At 40.0% G+C, this 27515-nt stretch overlaps 2 protein-coding genes across 2 annotated transcripts in view; one reads left to right on the top strand and one right to left on the bottom strand.

Annotated features, from left to right (window-relative positions):
- Positions 1-1460, top strand: part of ACE2 (angiotensin converting enzyme 2) — a 40191-nt gene extending 38731 nt beyond the window's left edge. Inside the window, exon 18 of the mRNA XM_016202967.2 lies at positions 495-1460. Within this exon, the coding sequence (XP_016058453.2) occupies positions 495-603 (109 nt within the window). The 3' untranslated portion in view covers positions 604-1460. The remainder of the gene's footprint in view (positions 1-494) is intronic.
- Positions 1461-3402: 1942 nt separating this feature from the next.
- BMX (BMX non-receptor tyrosine kinase) overlaps positions 3403-27515 on the bottom strand; it is a 42847-nt gene continuing 18734 nt past the window's right edge. Inside the window, exons 7-19 of the mRNA XM_016202935.2 lie at positions 24215-24390; positions 21458-21529; positions 20697-20750; positions 20313-20367; positions 18964-19043; positions 17481-17608; positions 15182-15256; positions 14293-14464; positions 12152-12368; positions 10956-11020; positions 8746-8864; positions 5867-6024; positions 3403-3838 (exon numbers count right to left, since the gene is read on the bottom strand). Of these exons, the coding sequence (XP_016058421.1) occupies positions 3764-3838; positions 5867-6024; positions 8746-8864; positions 10956-11020; positions 12152-12368; positions 14293-14464; positions 15182-15256; positions 17481-17608; positions 18964-19043; positions 20313-20367; positions 20697-20750; positions 21458-21529; positions 24215-24390 (1446 nt within the window). The 3' untranslated portion in view covers positions 3403-3763. The remainder of the gene's footprint in view (positions 3839-5866; positions 6025-8745; positions 8865-10955; positions 11021-12151; positions 12369-14292; positions 14465-15181; positions 15257-17480; positions 17609-18963; positions 19044-20312; positions 20368-20696; positions 20751-21457; positions 21530-24214; positions 24391-27515) is intronic.

Consider the following 27515-nt stretch of genomic DNA (forward strand, 5'->3'; position numbering starts at 1 on the left):
AGCCAGACTGGCCAGCGCCCTACCCTGAGCTTTATACTTTGGAAATTGCTAATATAGCAGGGAAGCTCTTTAATATGAGATGATTTGCTAAATGACTACTGAGTTCCTAAAAATAACAGTAGCGGTTAATATTTATTGAGGATTATATGCTAGGTACTTACTGTCAGTGATGTGCCAGCATTATTTCATTGTCTCCACATAATTGCATCATTTCCTGAACAGGCAAACTGAAGCACAGAGACCTCCTCTCTCTAATTCCAGAGTTCAAATCCTAACTAGTCTCTCACACTCTGCCAGCCAAGGTGACAATCTTGGAGCTAAAGAAGTGAACCCCATGGTCTTCAGGTGTTTATAGTCCATCAATAGGGGACTGATACACAAACAAATATACCAGTGATGTTGAGATGTAAAAGGTGCCTGGACCCAGGGGGGTCCAAAGGAGGCACTGTCATTCTAACATCACTATATTAAGGTGGCTTCATTTTATTTAACAGGAAAAATCAAGCAAGAAGTGAAGAAAATCCTTATTCTTCTGTGAATCTGAGTAAAGGAGAAAATAATCCAGGATTCCAAAGTGCTGATGATGTTCAGACTTCATTTTAGAAAAATCAATTTTGTTTCCCCTTAAGGTGATTTTATTATATGTAAATGTTAATTTCACATTACAGAAAATATGAGATTATAAAGATGTCATTAAACATCAAAACCATGCCTCTGTTCAGGAAGGTTGTCCAAATAAGACACGCTGACGAGAGGGCCTCTTGCATTGCTTTTAGTACAGTATTTACTTCTGTCTCAAAATTTCACTTCTCATCTGTTTCCTAAAAGAGAGATTTATCTTTGAGAATAATAGAGAAAGTGTGTCTTTGGCCTCCCAGGTTGTTCAGGGGTAATGGAAATGCAAATATCTGTTGTGTTGCTGGAGTTGAATAAAAACCCAAAAGGCTTATAGGGCGGGAGGATTCAGTGTAAGAGCCTTGCATGGAGTCTGGCTGGCTGGCTTTTCAGAACAGTCCACTGAACTGATGGAGCCGCAGGGATTGACAATGACACACATTGTCAACTTTATTTTAATTCAAGTGTAAAGGATGACACGTTCTCTTCACATCAACTTAATCTAAGTACTATAGTGACTTGCCCAGTGATGATTGGACTAGATCATGTCTTCCTCGGGGTGACAAGTCTAAAGAAGAGAGAAGAAACCAGGGCGTGTCGGAAGACGTTGCCTTCTCACTTCCAAGCTACTTCATCATCTCCCGGGGCCTCCAAGACGCCCTCCACCCAGCACACCTGGTACAAACTCACTTCCGTTGTTCTCTAACCGTGGAGTGAATAGAAACCCCAACTGCATGAGACCCTCTGAAGTGGGCACCCAACCTCTTAAATCTTTTGTATTCACCCACAATGTCTGAGTAACACTGAGCACAAAGTAGACACTCAATAAATACTAGATTTGCACACTCCTGTGGTCTCATGGGTTCTTATGTACTGAGGCTTCTGTGGATTCTGTCTGCTTTTCACTTCTAGGGACAAGGTTGCTGTTTGAATGTCTGGGACCCTTGGCCTCCCAAATGTCTTGGAATGTATCCCAATTTCTTCAATTTATTTATTGTATGAAGCAATTATAAGTTCAGTCTAAGAAGAGTCGTGTTAAGATGATACACACCCTTAGGTTAGGAACCAAACCTGATGCTGCTTTTACATATATCTCAGGGCCCCAGCCCAGTACTGAGCACAGCAGACACTGCATACCTGCAGAATGATTTAAAATAGATTAAATAGATGGAAATATCCAAGCTCTACCCATCAACTCACTCTGCGTGGTGATCAGCATAATGTTAGATAACTTTGTTCTTAATAATTCTATAGACATGTGAGTCAGTTAGCCAAGTCAGGGGAGAATGAACATTTTCTTCACTTCCAAGAAGTGTAAGCAGCTCCCTGGTTTAAAACAACAATTAATGCCAGGTATCACCACTAAACACAGTTAAAAAGCATTTAAAAGTTATTATGCATGTTTTAAATAGTATGAATATTATTCCTTTACCTGGCTCCCCCTAGTATCACTGGAGTTATTTTCTGATAAACCTCTACATTAAAATCTTCCTTGCCTTGATTTTTGGAGCCAGGCTTCTAGGCCAGGCTTTGGCATCCTTTCATAGTAGACAATTCGGTATCGTTTGAATTTTTGCAACAAGCATGTAAGGGTGATGATTTTTAGAAGATCCAATACATAAAAAGAAAAAGAAAAAAGGAAATCAACTTTCAAGGGGTAGGGGGCAGAAAGACCTAGTTTGGGAGAGTCACAGCCTGTGCTGCAGTCCCTTGTGGACAAAATCAGAGCGCCCAGCAAGGCTGGCACTGCCACCTGTCTGTGAGCCACTGAGGAGGAGGGGCTGTTACTTGTTCCTTCTTTCCCCTCCGGTAGGAAAGAACCTGGCACCCAGAACATGCTAAATAAATGCTTGCTGAATGTATAAATATCCTAGTGGTTATTTTTAAAGTTCCATTTCATTATAAATTGAGATTTGTGTACCTCTGTAAAAAAATAGAAGACTATTATCATAAGTCATTGTGCTGAAAATAAAATAATCATTATTTAAATGTCAAGAAACATAACTAAGAGGGATAATTTGAAATAGCTGGGGGGTGAGGGGGTGAGTGGGGTAAGAAAGGGTGTGAATGTCTCTTAAGGGAGATTGTTAACTTACAGATGAAAACCCATGGGTTCAGCAGCAGGCTGTGAAGGAGGGCATTCCCAGGAAGAGTTTAAAGCTAAAGTATGTTTTCATAATAGCCATGAGAAACTAAACTCATACTTCTGTACCTCTGTGTCAAGAAGGAAGACTGAAATAGAAACATCAGTTAAAAACTGGCCCGAAGCCCCAGGGCCCCAAACTCAAGGATTTAAAATGAATAGAAAGCAACAATCTAATCAATTCTGGCTGTAAGATCATGGTTACACTTGAGTTGAGATTGCTAATGGTTAAGGGTAAGGAAAAAGGCACTGAATTATAACTTAGCATCTTTTAAAATTTGCTCTATGGGAAACATAGTTAATATATTGTGGAATAATATTGTTGAACTTTAGTTTTCTATTTGTGTCCATGGTGCCATAAAGAGTCATTGTTCTAATCTGGATATCAGAAGAGAATTGTGCTATTTGGATTGAGTTATGGACCAGCTAATAATGAGGTCCCCGGGGCAGTTCTGACTGTCTGCACAGGAACATCTGGGCACTTGTTAAAAATGCAGATTCTCGGGCTGCACTCAGACCTGCTCTACCAGAATCTCTGGGGTAGTTCCTAGGAACCTGTGTTTTAATAGACCCTCCACTGGATTCTCATGCATGCTAAAGATTGAGAACGCTGAAACATGAAGGCAATAGCATATTTAATTATCATGAGTGACAATATAAGGAAAAGAACAAATGTCCAACAAATAACTTTTCAGTTCTGTTCAATCTTTACACATGGAACATTCCCTCTCTATTGCAATCGGAAAATGTGCTTCTGCTATAGGCTTGGATGTAGAGTATTAAGAGCAGCATAAACGAAATTACTAATTTGACCTAAATTTCAAGGAAATCTTTTGTTTCCTACTTTGCTCATTTCTAGATAATATAACAGAGAAACCGCACACAGAATACCAATAAGAAGAACTAGCTAAATTACGTTATCTGTGCCTTGCTACTTTCCTCAAAAAGAATGAAGATGTTGACTAACATTTATATTCATTCTCATCAGATCTCCCAGCTTCTTCTTCAAGGCTTGTCTTTTTCCCGAAGCGGTTCAATGGAAGATAGGAGTTGCTGAAATGTGGGACGCTTTTCTGGAAGCTAAATAAAAGAAAAATATCCATTGGTTTAGTTTATGAAGGTTGTGATTAAAAGTAAAATATATAAAATATTTATACTCGAGTTCTAAAGCTAGCAACTTTTAAAAGATGGAAACACTACAGACATTTTTACTAAAGAGAAAATAAAAAGTGGAAGTATCTTTGCTTGCATAAGATATGATTGTATACCTGGAAAAACCAAGAGAATCAATGATAAAACCAACCCAAATAATAAAGGAATTCGCCAAGAGAGCAGTATATAAAATTAACATACAAAATCAATATCCTTCACGTGTATGTACAATAGCCAATTAGAAGATATAATGAAAGAGAAAACCCCACTTACAGTAGCAAGAACACGAAAATAAAACACTAACAAAAATGTGCCCCCTAAATAAAGAAAACTTTTAAACACTGCTGAAAAATAACAAAGTCAGACTTCAACACATGGAAAAACATTGCTTGTTCTTGAATAGGACAAATCCGTATAATAAAGATGTCAAATTTGCCAAACTAAAATATAAACTAAATACAATCACTTTATAGAGGGTTTTTTTAAGTTGAGGTGGGGCAAACAAAAACCTGATAGAAAAAAGAGCGAAGACAAGACACATAGTTCCCAGCAAGATATACCAATGCCCTTAAAAATATACCTCATTTATAATGAAAGAGCGGCATGTGAAAGCTGCACTAGGTGCCATTTCTCATCTCTGCGATGGGCAGAAATTCAGAAGCTCGACAATGGTCCGTGTGGTGAGATTGTGGGAAAACAGGCACATTGCTAGAGGAGCAACACGTGCGGAGAGCAATTTGCTGCTTTTCGGGTAAGAAGGGAAACTAAACCGCACCCACGGCCCGGCTGTTGCGGGCCGTCTCCAGTAGGGGGCGTGCAGGAAGCCGGTAAGCGATGGCCCCGTCTCATCGCTGATGTCTCCCCCCTCCCCCTCCCTTCCTCTCTCTGAAATCAACAATAATGATTAAAAAACCACATACAAATATTTACATGCTTATTTTTGGTGCGATGAAGTACAGGGAAGATAAACTGGAATCTAGTGAAAGTTGTCAAATGTTTTTCCAAAAGTTGCAAAATGAAATGTAAAAATGAGGGGAGAGTAGCATTTACCAAATGCTCACTATACGCAGAACCTTCACCTGGGGATGTCTGCGCACCCCCCCCCCCCCCCATGGGTTCTGCCGTAATTCACAGGCTTGTGCGGGGCGGCTGTGGAAACGAGGCAGCTCCTTCCTTTTCGGGGCCCCCTGTCCGCCTGGTGGGGCAGTCCTGGGCCCTGGAGCTGGAGTGTGGAGGGCCAAGGAAGCCTGGCTTTGACTCAACACCCCTTCTTTACTCTTCTTCAACCGGCAGGCGACGGCAGTAAGTCCTGTGCTTGTCTGTGGTTATATTGTGCATGTAGAATATGTATAATTCTTAGCTGCTCGGTGTTTTCAGTCCCACAGTGTGTGTGTGTGTGTGTGTGTGTAAAGACTGAGTTCTGCGAGGCCAAATCAATCTGCCATTTCAGCTCCATGTGTACCCCAAAAGATACTCTTATTCGGCATGGAGCGCTCCCATTCAGTATTTGGGAAGCGTGGGAGAGAATGGAATCATGTCCCTTATATGTTCTCTGCACGTGGTTATAAGCTCTCCACGTTTTCTACTGGAGGAGAGACCCCATAGTGTGGTTAAGAAAAGTGAGTCCAGGCGTGGCCAGCCAGCCTCTGGAGCGGCTTTGGACAAGCCACTTGCCGTCTCTGGGTCTGTTTCTCCTGCTAGTTTGAGCCGGGACGGCAGCACCTACCTCCTCGCGTGCTCCCTGCTGAACAAACAGGCTGAGATTTATAAGGTTTGTACACGGTGCTGAACGTAAGTTGTTCGTTAAATCCTTGGCACCTGCATTGCTTGTTTTCAGTGACAAACACTTGAGAGCAGAGGCCCAGGGCCATTGCCCCCGGATCCGTAGCCGGTGCCCCCTCAACAGTGTTCGGTGTAGTGGCGACCCGGCCCCCAGCTGCCCCGGGGTGCACTTGCCTCATGCCAGCAGCTGTACATGATCTGGTAGATGGTGTCCGACGCCAGCTTGGGCCGGTACAGCCTGTGACCCTGGGACACCTTCACAACCACCTGGGAGTTGTCGTACAGGTCGTAGGGCTGCTTCCCCAGGCTGAACACTTCCCACATCAGGATCCCTGCAGCGCACAGCCGGCAAGAGAAGGCACGTGAGAGGGCACGTGAGAGGGCACGTGAGAGGGCACGTGAGAGGGCACGTGAGAAGGCACGTGAGAGGGCACGTGAGAAGGCACGTGAGAAGGCGCGGTTTGTTGGACGAGCCCCACCGGCCGGCTTGCGAGGCCACGCGGAGAGCGAGGGGCCCTGGGAGGTGAGTCCCGGCAGGAGGGACAACGCGTGGGGGCGCGTCTGGACCATCACTGGAGCCCGGGGACTGCGCGTTTCCGGGGATGCGCTGGCCCGTTTCGGCTGGGAAACGGGGACATATCAAGGGCAGCTGCCGGGGGAGCTACTTGGGGCCAACATTCCTGGGCTGCTCCAGGGAAGCGGCTGGGGCCTCGGCAAAGCCACACACTTATCCTGCTCCGGCCCTTAGGAGTGGCTCATTGGAGCCATCGCCCTCCCTTTCTCTCTGCCTCGGCAGCTGGGCAACAATTTCATTGCACAATCAGATCACCTTTCGGTGGAAATTTAAAGATAAAATCGAGAGCATTTCTCCTTTTCTTTTTGCCACAGTGGTTCATAATATTTTGTGAGTGAGGTATCCTTCTGAGGATGGGATAAAAGCCACTGGCTCTCCCTTGGGAAAATGGATGCACAGCGTCTCTGTGTTTGGTTTCGGGGTGTCCATAGTCCCCCATCAACAGCATCATGGGCCCCATAGCTGAGATCTGGTCATGGTGGTCAACAGGCTGGCACTTGGGGTCAGGCAGACATGGCCTCTGAGGCCCTGTTCTGCCACTTACAGGGCGGGCAAGTTTCTTACCCTTCTCGGTCAGGTTCCCTGTCTATCATATGCAGATGTTTGCACACCGTGTAGTCACCATGAGGATTAAATAGGATAAAACATGCAGAGCACTTAAAAGAGCACAGGCCATTTTAACTGCTCTCTGAATGGTGGCCATTTGCCATCATCCTCATAGCCGAGGTTTTGAAGCTGGCTGACTGTTGGAAAACCAGAAATACAGGGTGTCCACCCAAAATGTATACACAAATACTTTTGATAGCTCGATGGATATTTCTTTCTTTTAAGATTTAACCCATTGGAATTAATAATTATTCAAAGTGTGTATACATTTTTTGGAACATCCTATATGTAAGAAGGAAGAAAATTGTTCTAGAACCACAACTGGTTCATTTTGAATATCTTTATTGGGGACAAATTATTTAAGAATGAATTTAGTTTTTGGAAACTGCCAGAAAATGTTGGGAACCAAGTTCTGGTGTAAGGATGAGTAATCAAGCTAGATAGTGCAATTTTTGGTCAAAAACGAAGTGGGACTATTGAGTAAGCATACTGATTTTTAAAAATATCTTTCACAAGGCATATCAATTGTAACAAGGAGATTGAAACTAATTTTGACAAGTTAATCACAAAATGATATCAAGTATTCACCAAAATGCTATTTTTGTGGCTTTTCCTTTTTCTGTATACACTGGATGATTATTATTATTATTTTTTACAATGAACAATACCACTTTTACTAAAGGAATAATTATTTTAAAAAAATTCTGTCGTATAGAAAAATAAATGCCTAACTAAATTTTGCTTTTTATTTAAAATTTTTTCTTTATCCTTTTGTTTCTTTTTTTCTATTTTTTTCTTCACATTTTCCATCACCATTTATCCCCCCCATACCCTCTTCCACCTCTACCCACCCCTCCCCCTCCACAATCACCACACTGTCCGTGTCTATGACTAAATGTTGTTTTTTAAAGGCAGTCTTATAGATGTCATGTAGAAAGTCAACTTAGGCTTAAGGACTAAGACAAGCATGAAATAGGTCTTAGTTGGATTTAATACATTCTAAGCTTGATAATAATTTGGATTATTTATTCAGGATCCATCTGACAGTGATTGTAAACAGTTCTGACATCCTTCACAATGTAGAAAAATATCAGCAAATGTACAAAATAACAATTTAAGAATTATTTCAGTTTTGTAATTACCTTTACTAAATTTCAATATAGATCTTTTAATAAAATAGAGGTGAGCAATCTTTTCTGCGAAGGGTCACATAGGGAGTATTTTAGGTTTTGGGGATCATGCAGTATCTATGGCAACTACTCTGCTCTGCTGGTGTTGCACAAAATCAGCTAGAGACAATACAGAAACAGGCATGGCCGGCCACCAAGAAAACTTTAGTTACAGAAACTGGCCACTGGATTTGGTCTTGGGCTGTGGCTTGCTCATCCCTGATCTAAATTATGAATTTTAATGAGGACACTAGTTGAAATTGGTATGGGCCAAAGAGAGCACTGAGTCATATTTGGTTTTTACATCCGGCATGGCCCCTAAATTGGTCAGTTCAGAAGGGAATGGTTATGATGGCTGTTTTCATGCCGAAAGTTGATGACTCCGTTGTAAACCCTTCAGTGTTTTGGACTTCATGCAAACACAGTTTTCATTTTCAATGACTCCTTTTTAAAAATTGTTGGAAATCTTCAGTAGAAGAGCTTTTATAAGATAAGTGGTAGCAGGATGGAAATTATAGAACATGTAGCAGACATCATAATACCAACCCAAGGAAAGATCATCATCTTCTACCTCTTGCTTGTCTACAGGTAATTTTGTAAGTGCTCAGGGCTTTTGCTAAAAATGAATGTTGCTACTCTGTGGTTTCCTGTTGTGGAAGCCAGCTTGTGAAATGGGGCCGGGGCCTGTGTGGCCACATTCTTACCGAATGCCCATACGTCTGACTTGCTGCTGTATTTGAAGTAGTGAAACACTTCTGGGGCCGACCACTTGACCGGAAACTTTGTTCCTACTGAGCTGACATACTGATCATCAAGAACATACCTGTGGGGGGAACATCAACACAGACTTTAAGCTGCTTGGCTGTGCAGAATGGGAAGACCTCTGCTCGCCACTACACATTTGCCCATGAAAACCAAATAATGACTCATAAATAAGAAAATAAGAAAATGAAAATGAAGGAAACTGAAATTTTAGATATAATTTATAGGAAAACTTTACACACCAAAACGTGTTAGAGATATTTACCATACTTTACCGTTAATTTGAAATGTCAGAAAATGCTGGTTTGGCAAGTCATTCTTTGAAATATTAATAATAGTAATAATGAATAACAACTTCATAGGATTATATACAGGACCTTCTGGTCTTTCCTCCCTGGGCCTCTCCAGCTCTACAGACACCACAAGACACCCAAGAGCTACACTGGCACCCCCCAGCTGGGGTGTGCTAACAGCTTAACCCTTCCTTCAAATCATCAGGACCAAGTTAAGTCACAGGCATCTGAATGATGTGACACACAGCTTTGTGACCAAAAGGGCCTGGTGCACGGCCCCCAGGATTCTTTATTCAAAGCAAGAGCTTGTGCTCCCCTTTTCCTAAGCAACAAAGAACTTGAAGTATATTCCCTACATATTGGCATCATAGCCAATATTCCTACTTTGAGAATAAGGTGAGGATTCAGCCCCGCTCCGGGAGCTGCTCCCGGCCCTCAGGAACAGAGAGCAGCCTCTTTTGCATTTGGGAGAGCTGCGCGTTCGGAATGTCAGTGCGGGAGACTCAGCGTGCGGCGGTTGCAGTGGTGGCGGGAAGCACACAGCTAAAGGGATACCTTGCAATATTTAGGGTCCCAGAAGAGGAGCAGCTCCTAATACTAAACTTTAGAGAAGACGTAAAGAAACAGGTCCTCCTACGGTGTTTTAGGGCTTTGTTTGCTAAATACAGAGCCGGCCTTGGTCAACTCTTCAGATCGCTTAGATTATTCCTCCTCAGAATTATGTGAGTTTATATTGAGTCAGAACAATTTTACAGCTGTATTTTGTCTCAAAGTCAGGAGCTTGCCCTTTAGACCAACCATGGGCATTTTGAGGGCAGGAACTATCCCATTCATATCAGTATGTCCCACAAGCTCAAGGAGTCTAGTAGGAACTCGATAAACGTTTGTTCAAAGGAAAGACCAGCATGTAAGTTTTCATTTTCTACGTAAAATCATGCAAATTGGCTTTAAGGCTTAAATAGTATAAGGATTCAGAATTAGGGAACGGAAGGTTCTTTTAAGCTACTATCATAATCAAAATGATTCTCCAAATGATGAAGTGGTGGTAGAACACCCATCAAGAGAATCTCAGAGTCTACTTTCATGCCTTACTTGGTGATAAAGAAAATTTAATGACAACAAAATTTTCCTAGTGCTAATGCTCTACCCATTTGAACATATATTATGAAAAAAATCAGACAGGGCTAAAGGAGCCTTGATTGACTCTATCTATCTATCTATCAATCATCTATCTATCTATCTATCTATCTATCTATCTATCTATCTATCTATCTATCTATCTATCTATCATCTATCTATCTATCTATCATCTATCTATATCTATCTATCTATCTATCTATCTATCTATCTATCTATCTATCTATCTATCTATCTATCTATCTATCATCTATCTATCATCTATCTATCATCTGTCTATCATCTGTCTATCTATCTATCTATCTATCTATCTATCTATCTATCTATCTATCTATCTATCATCTATCATCTATCTATCTATCTATCTATCATCTATCTATCTACACATATTATTTATCCAAATCATCTGGCTGTAACATGTTATATTTAAATATTTAGGATCTTTCATGGAATTTATTTCTAAGTTTAGAAGATATTTATCAGGGTATTGAAAGAACTAATGGGCTTTGCATTAATTCTAAAGTACAATTTCACCTTACAGGTGACGAAATATATGAAACGTGTTTCATAGCTAGTCAGAGGTAGTATGGGGGAGGGATCCAGGTTTCTAAGCATCCAATTCAGAGCACATTCTGTATCTCCACAGGGCCTTTAATTATGATGGCATGCAGATGAGAATGGGAATCCTTCTTTCACTGGTTGCCCCTTTGGAACTGGCTTACCTTGTCATTCCAAAGTCAGATACTTTCACAGAGAGATCACTGTCTACCAAGCAGTTCCGAGCAGCCTTTGGAGAAAAAAACAAAATTACCAAGTAGTAAAAGTGACCATGAATCTTCTGACATCAAAATCTGACATTTTTCACCAGGCCAGCTTGGCTCAGTGGTTGAGCATCGACCTAGAATCCAAGAGATCGGGGTTCGATTCCCGGTCAGGGCACATTCCCGGGTTGTGGGCCCGAACCCCAGTGGGGGGGGGTGCAGGAGGCAGCTGATCAATGACTCTCTCATCACTGATGTTTCTCTCTCTCTCTCCCTCTCCCTTCCTCTTTCTGAAATCAATAAAAAACAAAATCTGAAATTTTTCTTCTCTTTGGCAGAATTCCCAGGAAAATCTGATTGTCTATCAAAACCCCAAATGCTGAGGAGTTGTCTTTTATTCCCTTTGCAATTTTCAATTTTACAAAATAAATATGTGCTCCCATAAGTATTTTCACCCAGGCACCCATCCTTGTCAAACACAAAAGGTATTACACATTAAACACAGAACCTGAGCTCCTCAACGAGAAGAAAAAAAATCAGTTCTAGGGGCTCCCTCTCCACCACTAGGATACCCTGCAGTAACATGCGCTCTCCAGGTATTAATGCTGCACCAGAGACTCAGAATGCACTTGCCTAGTGTGCCTGGCATGTCTGTTATTCAACACAAGAAAATCTCTAAAGCTAAATACCAGTGCACACCAAGCAGAACACTTCCCACTCCCCTTCTGACCCAGAGACACACACAAGTTTCATTTCCTTCTGGCTCTGTTTTTATATTTTCAGTTATTGTATTAAATGACTGCTTTAGCACTAAGCGCTTCCCAGAGTTAGGGTCAACTTGAGTTTAATGGTTCTGAGAAACACTAAATTGACCAAAGTCTTTCCTTTCCATCTCTTCGTTCAAACCACGACACAACTACATAGATCTTGATGGCTTCTTTTACTCTTTCTATTCTTTCTTTACTTCAAATATTTTATTTTGAAATTGTGATTTTTTTTTTTATCATAAAAGTGTCATGTGCTTAAGCAAGTCACCAGTGAGCAAAATAAAAGCAAAAGTAGCCCCCTTGCCGTTCCTCCCAATGGCATCATTGCTGGAGGCGGGAACTGTGCATTGCCTTCTTTCCTTTCTTTGAGTTTCCAGTGGCTTTGCTTACCAAGTCCCGATGTATGAACTGGTGGCTCTCCAAGAAGGCCATGCCTTCACACACATCATAGCACATTTCTAAGAGCTGGTAGGGTTCAAGTCCTTTCCCATGACTCTTCAGATAATTAAGCAAGCAGCCATTGGTTATATATTCAGTCACTATGTATATAGGGTATCTCTTTGAGCACACTCCGTAGAATTTCACCAGCTTGGGATGGCTGAGTTTCCTGGAAACAACAGATTTTCAAAGTTAAGTATTGAATTTCCACACTACATTTTCCAGATATCCTGAAAAAGATTCACTCTCAGATATTTGTTCATTTCAATTCTCGCCTTCTACTTGAACAGAGAAAAGAGGAAAATGTTTTGGATCTTATTCTGAAAGCATTAGCCTTTGGAGGTAAAAAATGCTGTCTCATATTGGACATTGACAACCCCAGTAGCAATTTAATGGTTTTGGGTGCTGTGTTCAACTTGTTTACAGACCAATGGTCTGGTGCTTTGGAAATGCTGTTTAGTCTAGTGGCATCTTAAGAACTTCCATGACTGATTTGGAAGAAGCTACACCCTAAGATTGCACACTTCCATATAAGAGCATATACCTTTCATGTTTAAATATTTCATTCTAAAAGAAATTGTATCTGAATATGAAGGGCATAGACAAAATGAAAATAGTTGCCATATTAGGGAAATAAGATTAGGTGTCATTTTTCATTTTACATTATTGTTACATTATTTTTTCAGTAATAGATTTAGAAAATAGTAACCACATGACATAGCACTTCTGGTAGGTCATGATGGATGGACAGTAAGCTGTTACAATGTTCATCAACTTGTACTTGTGTAATTTATTCTTATCAATTTATAGGATGTTTCTTTAATGTACAGATGTGCAAAGTAAACCTAAATTTAACACGTCAACTTTTAAATGTTTTAATAATTGAGAGGTTATTAAATATTTAGTTATTTACTCAGGGCAATGAACCCAGTTATGTTATGTATCTTTCAGCAACTGTAGAGACCTGCATAGTACTCTGCAATTCTCTCTTCAGAGGGAAGGCTTGTAGCAGGACAAAGATCCATCACCCAATAAAAGCTGTTCCTTGAATAAATTTTTTCACTGACCAGGGGGCACATGGTGGGAACACCATGCCAACTGGTACCCCCAACCTGATAGGCCTCATTTGACCATTACATGTGGGATTTAACATTTTCCCTTGTGGTATAGTTTGACCTCTTTTATATGACTAGGTGATTTGTTAATGAGTTTTTATGATTCTGTTTGATTACTAACCTCTAATAGCAAAAAATGTGTTTTAAAGTTTCACCAGGACATGGGGGTTACACCATGAGCCTAAGGGAGTTGCTGCCAGATTTTTCTGTCCTACAAAAAGAGGACATCAGGGCCCCCTAGCCAGTTTTGTAACAGTTGAATTGCCAAAAGCAGAATGAGCTGCATAATTTGCAGGAACCAGAGCACAGTGAAATTGCAGGGGTGCTTATTTAAGAATTATTAAGAATTTCAGGATGGTAACAGCAGAGCCCGAAACCAAGCACGGAGCCCTTCTAAGGGCGGGGCTCTCAACACTGTGCAGGTTGCATGCGCATGAAGCCAGCCCTAGCCAAAGGCTTATATTCACATAGTTCCTCTGCTTCCCGACAATTCTGCCAAGGAGACATGCTCGCTCGGAACCCACACATCCCTTTCCCCATCACCCTTGGGGTACCGGGCTCTGTAATCTCCTGTCCACATAGCCCTGAGGCCTCTGCCAGGACCTGTGCGTACTCTTTTAGGGTCTGTCCCCCAGAAGAGAGCCTCAGTGTTGGTGTGCCTACCTGACACAGAGGGCTCTTGTATGCACGGAATGCTATGTTTGCACAGAGCCGAGGTCTGGAGGAGGAAGGGGAGTGGGGGACTTTGGGGGGCCATGTAGTCTCCAGAATTCTGAATTCCAATATAGCCTTTTAGGCTGTTACGGAGGTATACTCGTCAGAGGAGGGGCACAGAGCCGATTTCGTTTAATAGTGTGCTAACTTGATTTATAACTTCTAAGCATTTACATCTATGACACGCGGACTCTCGCTCCGGGCCTGTTGGCATGAGCGCCCCCACGGTGCGGGCTAGCCTGCCTCTCGCCCGGAGAAACTCACATCATGGTCTGCGCCTCCTGGAAGAACTCGTCCTCTGACATGGAGCCCTCCTTGATGGTCTTGACGGCGACGTCGTACCGCCCCTTCCACTTGCCCAGGTGGACCACCCCGAACTGGCCGCTGCCCAGCTCCTTCAGCAGGGCGAGCTCCTCTCGCTGCAGCTCCCAGACTCCTGGCGAGGCGAGACCCGCGCTTCAGGGTGGGAACAGGAGGTGCGGGGCTAACAGCTTCCCAGCGGTCTCCCCCCAACAGGAGCATCACACCGACAATATGAAGAACAGCAGGACTTTTTCGTTTAAGTTGACCACTTGAAAAACCCCTGGTGATGTGGTCTTATGGCCTGTTAGGTCATATGATAATACCAACAGGGCATTATTGGCCTGAAGCAGCTACAGTTATGAACAGGAAAGAAAGGCTCAGTGTCAAAATACGCTGATGCTCTTAGCTTGGTAAAATATAATTATATTTTCTTATAAAACAAATTAAACTGTGACCTGGGTGGATGTCATTATCCTAAATACACAAGGTTGAAAACTGGCTCCCCTGAGCAGGCACAGAATCCTGGAAGGAGAACGGACAGGCAATGGGGTTCTAGAGGCTGATGATCGGGTCTAATTAGAGAAAAACTTTGGCAATCTTTTTGTCAAATTCTGGAGAGATTACAGAGTTAGGTTGGGAGGAGAGAAGAGGGTTTTTTGTTTTTTGTTTTTGTTATTTGTTTTTAGCAAATGAGCAAATATATGAGAGCTGAAGCCCTCCCTGGCACAATCTTACAAGGACCTCCTTCCTTTCTTCCCTATTTTTTCTTTCAGTGAATTAGCAATATATGTATATTTTAACCAAAAAATGCTGGGAAGTAGAGTTTAAGAGCCCAAGGGTATGTCCATACCACTTCCCAAGGACACGGAGGTGGGGACCTTGTTGGCTTTGGTTGACACAGGGTGGCGGAGTCGTGTGATCATGCCTGCAACAGAATCAACATCATATCATCACATCATCACGTCACGTCACGTCACGTCACATCACGTCACATCGGTTCACACCTCTGCTTATGCTCTCTCCAGAGCAGCTGGAAAAGCACAGAATTCAGCATGTTGAGATGCAGAGTGAGAATCCCTTCTGATCATATTCATCCTGTAGTTATATTGGTTTACTTGACTTGACTAATTAGCTCAATATAAAGCAAAAATTAAAAGAGTAAAACCACTTTATGTGATTTTGAAAATCCCATCAAAGTTAGTTGCTTGATAGAATCTTTCACTTAAAACATTTCTCATTTTTATTTTGCTATCTTTTATAGTCCTGTATTCAAATATGTATAAACACAGCACACATATTTGGTAAAAAGAAAACAATAATACAAGCAGTACAGAAGGATAAAAAATAAAAAGTAAACCACTTGAATTTTTAAAAATTAAACCTATTGCAAAATTGCTTTAAATAATCAAGTCATTTTAATTATTTACATCAAGTTATAGTAAAACTGGGATAAAATAATCATTGTATTAATAGTGGCTTGAAAGAACTCATTCAAAAAATATCTTTCTTGCTTTAATTAAATGCAAGATGCTTTCCAAGGCCTGAGAACCATCACAGTTGTCCTTTTTGTTTCCTTCCTTTTTCTAGATTATTTATTTACTTTTTATATGGGTGGTCCTCAAATGTTTTAAATCCTACACCTTTAACTGGCAAAAAAATTAGTGCACTCCTCCAAAATATGTATCTATACAATTACTGCTGTATTGATATATTATGTGAATCATGAAATATCCTCACAAATAGAAAAGTTAAGAGAATGAGATTTAAAAATCCAATCTAAATAAACATTTTACTGTTTTCTTGTACCCTGTGGGTTTGCTCGTGCATGCTCTGGAGTGGAATCATCCCACTTGGAGATGTCTGTTTATCCAACTCCTTTCCAAGGGGTACTTTTGAGGCACTACAGGTTAAAATAAACAATTGAGGAAATTGGGACAAAGGAAAAATACAAGTAGGAACCAAAATCAAAGCGAGGAGTGAGGTTAGGCAGAGTTGCACGAATTTGACTCTGAGCCCACAGCTTATTTTTACTCACTGCTGGAAATTCATCCAGTCGCTGCCTATAAGGGGCACTAGTCTGGAAAAGACATTCAGAGGGCATTTCTTTTTCTTTTTAGCTTCTTTTTTTCTATGTTTATTGAGATGTTACTGACATATAACACATGTAACTTTAAGGGGTATAACGTGCTGATCTGGGGCATGTATGTGTTGTGAAAGACCGCAGTCAGGTTAGTTAACGCTTCCATTAAGAGGGATTTCTATATACAGTTTTGCCAGTCGATTAGGCAAAATTTAAAAAGAGTAATAGTACACAGTGCTGGTGAGGATGAAGGCTGTTGCTGTTGATGGGAGTGTACCTTTCTGAAAAGCATTTGACAAGGTCAGAATTTTAAAAGTTCTTAACCATTACCTCAGAAATGCCCTTTCTAGGGAATTTGGCTACAGAAACACTCATATTGGTGCGCAGAGCTATGCGGGCAGGACTGCAATAAAACATCAACTGTAATGGGAAAGCTGAGGATATGATCCAACTGCTAATCAGTACAGGGTTAGGTGAATAACTTACAGAGTGATTCAATAATAGGATTCTCTGTAGCTCTTAAATAGACCAACGTAAGCTGTACGTATTTGCATGGAAAGACCTATTAGACATGTTGAGTAAGGAAAGCAGCTGGAAAGTGGCACACAGAGAATGATCTCATCTCAGTAAAAATATAATATATCTTTATGTATATACACATACATAAATAATGAATAATAAGTGTTAATGTCAGCATAGAAAAAAATCTGTCAGAGCAGATACCAACTTGTACATCACTAGAGAGATAACCTCCATGGACATAATTATAATGTTTGAATTTTGCAATCAACTTCTATAGGCAGAAAAAATCCTGCAAGTATTTTTATAAAGAAAATCTCTACTTCTAAGTCACTCAGCTCACGCAATGTAATTTTTTCTGGCATTGCAGGTTCCTTGTATATTCCAGGAAATGTGGATTAAAAATAACAGCAGGTATAGGGCTTGAGAACATTTTTTTCTTACTTTCATGGTTCCCTATATTATTAAGAATATTAGGAGAATCAGTAATATCCAAGAAAATTGATATGTATCAAGAAGGACCCATAAAAGAAAAACTAAAATAAATTACCTGCTGAATTGTGTTGATGATAGTGAATAAGCTTTGGGATGGAATCGAAACAGTAGTTTTCTGCCAGGTACAATTTGTTCTCAGCATTTGTATGCACGTGGTAATGTTTGACGGTTCCTTTTTTATCACTAGTAAGAAAGAAAGACTGTTAGGATGTTTTTAATAAACAATTGAAGCTTCATTACGTAATGGTTATTTTAGGTGCGTTTGCAGATTTCAGAGAGGGAAGTCAGAGAGGGCTTCTCAGTCTTGATATCTGGTATTTTCCTGGAGGTATCCGTGACAATCAGTAATTACGGAAGAGGACTCCCCTCTGAGCTCAACACATCCTTTGTGCACATGCAGAATTCATATACAATCAAATTCCAACTTTCTAGACTGTTCCTTTCTTAGTAAGTATAAAGCTGGAGTCTTCCTTTGATGATTGAAAGCCCTGCAATTCTTCACGATCATTATTCTGAATATCAATTCTTTTTAAGGATAATAATGAAAATGAAAATGTGGGAGGCAATGGGGAGTAGGCCGTGGGTGTTCTCCCCCAAGTAAGGGTAGGAGGCTTTTTGGGGAGTAGAACAAGCAGGATGGAGTGGGTGGGATGTCCTTTAATTCCTCATGTGAAATTGTACCTTTTGTACATAAAACATTTTTTTCTTTTGTTCTACTTTTAGAAAATAGTGGTGAATAGATGCCCTCTGATTTAGGCTAACCAGGAATAATATGTCTGTTTTAGACTTGAGAGTATGTTAAGAGCTGGACTTTGAGTCCAATTCTACTGCTTGCTGGCTATCTTATCTGGTTGTTACAAAGTCTGGGTGAGATTATATACATATCAATCTGCACTATGCTTGGCACATAAGAAGCTGTTCATAAATTGTTGCTGCTATAATGCCAGACTAGTTAAAACTGCAGTTATAAAAAAGAGAAAGGGTACTTTCTTGCTGCAAATGGCTAATCAGCTCTTGGTGTAGCACAAAATTCACTCAAGCCTATTGATGGTGTTTCATAAAAGAAGGCTTACGTATTCATTGATTTGGATTATTTTCATTTGATTACTTATCCATTTGCTGATTTTTCTACCTGGCCACTTTCAAAAATAAATCTGGTGTCAAGAAATTTGACTAGGAAGACGTCAGATATCCGGTTTGCGTAAAACTGCAGGGCTAGAGGGCCACGGAGCTTTTGATATTCAGTGAACCAAGTCTTCTCCCAGTTCTTACTGGGTTGGCTTTATCCAGCGTCCAGATGTGCAATCTAGCGTATGAGATGCATTGGGGACATGGCTTCTGGCATTGGAAAATGCCAGATCACTGCTTAGAATACATCCTATTCTCTCAGATTGGAGACAGGTATTCTGTTAAAAAAATTCTCAAAATAAAATAACTTTTTAATCCCTTAATTATTACAAAAATACATATATGACTAAATGACCAGCATATTCAAAGAATACACGAGAAGATAAAGAAATAAATCATGTCATACTTACTTCACAGCTTTACTAAATAAAGACACTGTATACATTCCCGCCTGGCTGGAATTTCTAACCATAAATGCTCCTTCTTTTCCCTGAAAAGGAAGGCAAATGTAGAAGAAAGAGAAAACATTTTTATTATCCTTGAAGAGACTTTTCCTGGTAGGTGGTAGGAAAATAGATGTTTTAGATTCACTTTAATCTCATTGATGGTACAGATTAAAACTGGCACAGAGGGAACCCACAGTTTAGCTTTCTTCTTTTTCTGTTTCTTTACAGATCTACCCCCATGTGCTTCAACTCTTCTTTTCCAGTTAACTTTTATCCCTCTCTGATAATTTTTTCTATTTTGTATTTATGTAAGCCTAATGTTTTAATTTTTCAGGAATAAAATTTAAAACCACATATAATATCATGCTCTTAGAAGGTTTTAGAAAACCAAAGATGTAGAACTAATTATTTAAGTTCAATGCTCAACTTGTCTTTCTTAATGACTTGTGCTAATTCTAAACTGATCCCAACTCAGAAAGAGCAGATAATAAACTAAACTGGGATTGTGACAAAACACCAAGCTAGTGAGGTCATCACATTCTCATCAGTTATATATGGTTGAACTATATCAAAATGTCATTTTGTAAGTCAAGAGAGTTTGCTATTGATAATTCCATAACAATTAGTAATAAAATCATGTAGATTTATTTATTACATCTGCTTTATCGTAGTTTAGGTGCTAATGAGAAGTGATGGGGCTGAGGTTGACTGTTCCATAGATGGCCCCCAATAAATCATCATTCTGTACCCAGGCCCAGTGTAGTCCCCTCCCACAGTGCCTGTTGGCTGGGCCGTTGCTTTGGCCAATGGGACATTAGCAAACATGACAAAAACAGAGACTTGAGAGTACTTGCGCTGAACTGAGACTCATCCTTTCAGCCACTGCCTTGAGATTGCCATGCTGGAAGGACGCCCAGGTTAGCCGCATGGAGAACTGTGGCACCCAGGCTGACTGCCTCAGCTGACCTCCCCTCCCAGTGACTGCACCCACCAGCCTAGTGCAGCCACACGAGTGACCCTGCACCACACCTGCAGAAGAACTGCTGAGCCAGCTGAACCACTCACAGAATTTTGAGAAGTCATAAGTGTTTCAAGCCACTAATTTTTAAAGTGGTTATTATACAGAAATAGATCATGGAAACAGAGGAAGCGGCTATATGTGAAGGGCCTGGTAACCTCTACGCTGGATAACCAACACTATGATGGTGTGACTGTATAATTAGCACTAAGGTTTCCATGAGAAGTGAGTTACCCTCTGGACCCAACAATAGAAAGAGATCCTTAGGAGGTATTTTAAAGACCAGATTATTTACCTTTTGTCTCAGTAACTGTTCAGATTGTGACCTGGAGATGTTACCTGCAAACCAGCTGCAATAGGAAAGAATTCCATATTCATCAGTTAATAATGTTTAATTACAAAATTTGTCACTCAGCTTTCTAACCTGTAAAATGAAGCATTGGCCTAGATCAGGGATTTCAAACCTGTCCGCTCCAGAGAATCACCTGAGGAACTTTTCAAAAATACTGATTCCTGAATCTCCACCACCCAATTATGATTCTGGGGTGGGTCCTGCATATCTGTATTTTAAGTGGGATGCTATTTAAGAACTTTTGACTTCCTTCTAGGTGATCTCTAAAATACAATAGAAACACCTCCGTCTAGTTTTAGAGGAACATAGAGAACTTTCAAAACTCACTCATAGTCATCCAGGTTTTCCTCTTCTTCAGATGAACTTGACTCAGGGACTCCCCTTAAGAAGAGAGGAATCAACATGAACAAACACACACACACACAAAGAACACACACACAAGAAATAATCCAAGTACCTAGCAGTGCAGTATCAAATCCCACCCTGCTTTCATGCATGTAAATAAAATGTAGACTGTGAGATTTCCCTTTCTGCACTTGGGAAGGTATCAGCAAAGTGGAGAGAGATTGACTCAGTAGTTGAGTTCATGCTCAGTTTAATGAGAAAATGGCTGTTTGATACAAGAAATTCCCAGCAGGCCCCCAGGAATGTGGACTTCTTTGAGTCTTTCTGAAAAGTGGGCTCATGAAATAGATGAAGATGCCTTCAGGGGTAGCTGTAGTATAAAGTTAAATTTTAAAAAAATCTTGGGTTGTGTTTAGAGCTATTCTTAGAGAAGAGTTATTCAACTCTAGGTTATTTTTCCTCCTTCTAGAGATGTCTGAGCCAGGCATATTAGTGTTCATGCTAACATCAGTATATACCGTGAATGATGGATGGGAAAAATCAGAGTGAGGGAGACAGTAACCCACAAGTTATCAATTCAGACCAACTTACGGGTTCAGAGAGGCAAACTACATAGATTTGGGGGGGGGGGTTATATTTACTTTAAATGTAAAGTCTAGTTGCAAAATTATTGGAAATTTGGTTAGTTTTCCTGCAAATAGAAGCAAATCCTGGGTGTAAAGGACTATCTGAATTTGATATACCATGACATCTTTGAGGCGCTGTGATCCCCAACATTTCTTTCTCTTTGGTTGCTGCATGCAGAATCTTCACTGCTATAAAGAAAGAGATAGATTTCATGAATTTATGTTTACTTATAAATGTTAAATGGCAAAAGCAATTTTGTTAGATATGTTTTAGCTTTATTGAACATTTTGACCCATGAGTTTCACTTGGTTTGGAAATTTAAGCTAGTGAGTCATTTTCACATTTCTGTCCTTGCAGGGACTCCAATAAAAAGCAGTAGTTTGAGAATATTCATAGACAAAAGCAAGTTATTAATAATGCCTCATAACAGCACCAAACAATAGAAAATTTAGATTAATAAATAATCTTGACTGGGTTTACCCTAATTTTCTTGTAGATGTACAAGCATTCTGTCACATACATATTTAAAATAGATTATTTTTTTCTTTGCTGTTGTGATTGCAATTGAATCTTGAAAATACTGAACTTTTAACTCCATGTGGACACAGATGGCTCAGCAAGATTTTCATCATCCTCTGTCATCCATCATTTTCTCTTTCATTTTGGGTGTTGAGCAGAGCATGAGGACCTCTCCAAGTTCAAAGGCTGTTTTACTTGGAATGTAAGACCTATTTCCTGTTTGCCTTCCTCTCCCAGGCTCTTATTCAAAACCACACTTCACAGCGACAAGTTTCCTTAACAAAGAAATGTTCCTCTGGCTCCATTTCAAGGAGTGCCTCCCTCTCCGCCTTCCCAAACAGTCTTGCTCACTAGCACAGGTTTTTTCACTTCATCTCTTCATAAGAAAACTCTTATTTTAAAATGCTAAAAATATAGTTAAAAATTTTCAATTAAAAACTTTCAATTAAAAATTTTGTCCATATAATGGTATGCTATATAGACATTCAAAATAATCAGGTAGGGTGCACAACAATATGAATGTACTTAACACTACTGAACTGTACACTGAAAATTACTAAAATGGTAAACTTTGTTGTGTTTTACCACAATTAATTTTTTTTTAATTTTATTGAATTATTTATTTATTTTTATTGTTCAAAATATTACCGATGTCCCCTTTTTCTCCCTATTGACCCCTTTTACCCCTCCCCTACTCCCCTCCTGTGTCCATGGGTTGTGCATATGTGCATATTAGTTCTTTGTTTAATCTCTCCCACCCACCCACCCCCACCTTCCCTCCGAGATTCCTCAGTCTGATCCGTGCTTCCATGGCACTGAATCTATTTTGTTCATCAGTCTATTAAGTTCTTTAGATTCCACATATAAGTGAGATCATGTGATGTTTGTCTTTCTCTGCCTTAAAATTAAAAATTAAGTATATCTTCATGTATTCAAATGGGGAAAATGTCCAAGATGTTAAGTAAAAAGAGCAAGTGACAAAGAAGACTGTATGATGAGAACCTGATTTTGTAATTCTATATAATTCTATACATATGGTAACATGTGCCTAGAAAGCATTTTAGAGGAATATACATCGAAGAGTCTGCAATATTTGAATGCTTTAATTAGAATATGGATTATTTTACTACTCAGAAAAAATAAAGATTAAAAAGCAGTTCAGGCAAAGATAGTATGAATGACAGAAAGTCATATGTACTTATATGAGCTGAGAATCATGACTGCATTTTTACAATTAAAGCTCCATGAAGACCTTTTAGCTTAGCAAGTATTAGAATTCACTATAGGTGATATAATGCTGCTCGTGTTAAGAAGTGATTAATCAATCTTTTGTTCAGATAACTAGCTTCCTGAAGTTCTAGGGGAAAATCTAGGGTCAGGACTAATCTTGGTTGAAAAATCTAAGGGGGTGTCAAAAAACTCAGTAACCCAAATAAATAGTGTTATAATAAAATATTTTTTAAAATAAAAATTAATGCAAAAATCCATGATGAACAAAATATCAACATTTTAAATAAAGATAGGATTTGGCTGCCTCGCTGGCATGGTTCATGACACATGAACCAGGAGGTCGAGGTTCGATTCCCAGTCAGGGCACATGCCTGGGTCGGGCTCGATCCCCAGTAGGGGGCGTGCAGGAGGCAGCCGATCAATGACTCTCTCATCATTGATGTTTCTCTCTCTCTCTCACCCTTCCTATCTCTGAAATAAATAAAAACATATTAAAAAAAAAAAAAGATAGGATGTGGCAATCTATGAGTTGGTAGCTCTGCAGCAACCCCATGTGAATCAATAGTGCTGACTACTTATTTGAATACTGGTCCATCTCACTGCATACCCCCCTCGATGAATCACTTGGGCTTCCGCCAGGGAGGGCACCTGACACAAAGTTGATAAGACATTCACCCTCCTTGAATCTGGGCTTATTGTCTCCTTCCAAGAACACTGGGTTTCAGGCAAATAAATGTAACTTCTGTCCTCAGGCATCAGCTATAGGTTAGTACACTTGGATTGTATCTCCACTTTGGAATGAAAGTTACCATGACTTGCTATACTGAAAACAATAGCAGGAATACATTTACATTCTTCCAAGTTCCATATAGCCCCTTGGCTGTATCATTGGTACAATGAGGCATATGCTTTAGGTAAAAATGAGATTGAATAGTCTAAATGGAAATACTGTGCTGCACAGTCCCAGTGGGGCCACTGCTTCTGGCTCAAACAGTGAGCATTTTCTGATGGGACAAACCTATCTCAGCTAAGGCCTATGTGGACATCTTTGAGACTGAGGTCCAAGGCAGTGGTGTAATGTTTATTTTACATGCTGGGCAGCCACACTAAGAGCTGAGGTTTACCTTTTCAGTTTTCTTATTTCCCACCAGTCAGGGCAATCTTCTCTTGGAACATACCGCATATTGACATTTGGCTGGGAGCCATAGTTTTTCTTTGAGTCACTGTCATACTGGGCTAGAGTGGTACTTGAAGATGGTTCATCCATTTTGAAAATAGGAACTGCTCGAGGAATCTTCAGCTTTGGAGGACAAGATATTTTAATAGATCACAGTGAGGCATACACATAGATTCATGTACCTGGAGCTAACAACCAAATTATATCTGCTCTTAAATTTAAAAGGAAGTAAAGAAAGAAGGAAGGAGGAAGGAGGGAGGGAGGCAGGGAAGAGAGAGAGAGAGGTTGAGAGAGAGAGGAAAGGAAGGAAAGAAAGGAAAGGAAAGGAAAGGAAAGGAAAGGAAAGGAAAGGAAAGGAAAGGAAAGGAAAGGAAAGGAAAGGAAAGGAAAGGAAAGGAAAGGAAAGGAAAGGAAAGGAAAGGAAAGGAAAGGAAAGGAAAGGAAAAAAAGGATAATATAAAGGAACTCTCAACTTTGCTGATTGGTGTTTAAAGTGGTAGAACCATATTGAAAAGCTGTTTACAGAATCTATTAAAGCTGGACATAACCCTATGATCTAGAAAGTCTATATACATATCCAACAAGGAAATTAAAAGACATGTAAATGAATGCTCATAGCAGAATTATTCAATTAGATAGAAACTGGAAACTATCTAAATGCCCATTATAAGGATAAAATATTAAAAATATTGTGGTTGTAGTAGGCTAAATAATGTCCCACCAAAGATGTTCATGTCCTGGTCCCTGGTCCCTTACCTTATATGGTAAGAGGGACTTTGTAGATGTGATTAGTTTAGGGATCTTGCAATGGGGAGATTATTCTGGATTTTGGGGGTAGGTCTAATATAATCAAAAGAGCTCTTATAAGAGAAAGACAAGAAACTCAGAGATTAGAGAGAAGATGTGAGGATAGAAACAGAGATCAGAGAGGAAAGAAGATGCTACCCTACAGGCTTTGAAGATGGAGGAACGGGCCAGGAACCAAGGAACACAAATAGCCTCTAGAAGCTGGAATAGATTTTCCCCTAAAACCTCCAGGTGTAACACAGCTGTGTGGACCCATTTTAGACTTCTGATCTTCAGAACTATAAAACAATAACTTTGTGTTGCTTAAAGTCACTGCATTTGTGGTAATTTGTTACAACAGCAATAAGAAACTAATACAGTGGCATATTCACACACTGGAATTCTATATGGCAATGAGAATAAATTATAACCACATACTAAAAAAATGGGAAAATCTCATAAATTGAACAAAAGACACATAATATATAACTATGTGATTCCACTTATATAAAGGTCAGAAGCAGGCAAAAATCTATAATGCTATAAATCAGGCTAGTGATTATTCTTGGTGGGATGTAATAACTGAAAGGAAACATGAGGGTACCCCTAGGTTTCTATGATGTTCTGTTTCTTAATCTGAACATGGGTTATAAAGATGTGTTCAGTTTGTGAAAATTTATCAAACTGAACATTTAGGATTTTTATACTTTTCTAAGTGCATGTTATACTTCAATTAGAAATTTACATATATGTATGTATATATATATGTGTGTGTGTGTGTGTGTGTGTATGCTCTGAATTTAATTTTTCCACACTGTGTTTTACTTTTTTCCAGAGAGTAACATCCTGGAAATTTTAGTTAGGCAGGACACTGCAATTTATGAGCTGTGTAGTGATTATCTCTAAAGATAAATGCAATGGAAAGTTCCCTAAGAGGAAATCTGAACAGAACAGCTAGAAAGCAAATTTTAATTTTCCTCAGCTCAGTAAGTCCTCCACTGAATGCTCTGATAAAAACAAAACAAAGGAAAACTTACTTTTCACAATACTCTCTCTGATCCCTTAGGGCATCTTATAATCAAAACAGACCTTGACCACTGACTTGGCTGACTGATAATTTCAACACATTTCCCAAAGAATTTTTTGCCCTAGACTAGATGCAATGGTGTCTGGCTCCTAAATTATACTCTACTGTTATATTTGTTTAAAGCAAACTTCATTGGAGTATAATTTACATACCACAAAATTCACTCTTTATAAGTGTAGAATTCAGTGACTTTTAGTAAATCTATCAAGTTGGGCAACTAGTGCCACAACCCAGTCTGAGCACATTTGTGTCACCCCTATAAGATCCCTAGTGTCCATTGGCAGCCAATCCCCATCCCCATCCTGGCCTCAGGCAACCACTAATTGACCTTCTGTCTCTATAGACTTGCTGAGTCTGGACATTGCTCTTAGGTGTTTCACAAGGTCATAATTTTTAAGCTTCAGGACTTGAATATGCATCCAAACCAAAACAGTAATGTCACTGATAACAGAAAACAACAATACCCAAACTTTAATAATTGTATTAGTTTCCTGAGGGCTGCCATAACAAATTAGTACACGTTCGGTGGATTAAAGCAACAGTTTGTCACAATTCTGCAGGCTACAAGTCCAAAATCAAGGTTTCAGCATGATCATCCTCCCCTGGAAAGCTCTAGGGGAGAACCTCTGCTTGCCCCTTTCAGCTTCTCGTGGTTCTAAGCATTCTTTGCCTTGTGGGAGTGTGACTCCAATCTCTGCCTAGGTCTTTAAATGGCCTTCTTTTCTCTGTACCTCAGTGTCCTCTCATTTTCTTGTAAGGACACCAGCTGTTGGATTTATGGCCCATCCTAATCCAGTTTTATTTCAGTTCGGTCCTTAACTAATTATGTCTGCAAATACCCTGTTTAGATCACACTATGAGATTCTGGGTGAACATGAAATTTAGGGGACACAATTCAACCTACTATAATAAGGGATTTACTTTTGCCCTTCATGTTGCTTCACAAAAATTATATTGTTTTTACTTAGAAAGATAGAAGTAAGTGTGTGTAATTGTGTGCAACTGAAAATAAGTACCCCAAACACCATAGAGCTGATGGATGGGTGGAGATGATCCCTTGATTTCATGTGAGCTTTCAGAGAACCACTGGGAGGCCATTTTATGTATTTCCTGGCCTTTGAGGAGAGTGACCCCTGCCTGGGAAGCCTAAAAGCAGGAGACTATGGCTATGAACCCCAAAAGCAGAGCACAAGGAGAGCAGCAGCCTGTACTATGAGAGCAAGCCACATACAGTTTTACTAACTAAAGCAGTCAAGATTTTGCTTGTTTTTCTGGAGGCCAACTCCACCCTTGGGAGAGGGTTGGCTGGGAGCCATCTTGAAAACTCTGCCCAAGACTAGTGAATTGACCCAGCAGAAAAGTTGAGGGCTAAAAT

Source organism: Miniopterus natalensis, chromosome X (genome assembly GCF_054644295.1).
Source record: "Miniopterus natalensis isolate mMinNat1 chromosome X, mMinNat1.hap1, whole genome shotgun sequence".
In the NCBI taxonomy this organism is placed as follows: Eukaryota; Metazoa; Chordata; class Mammalia; order Chiroptera; family Miniopteridae; genus Miniopterus; species Miniopterus natalensis.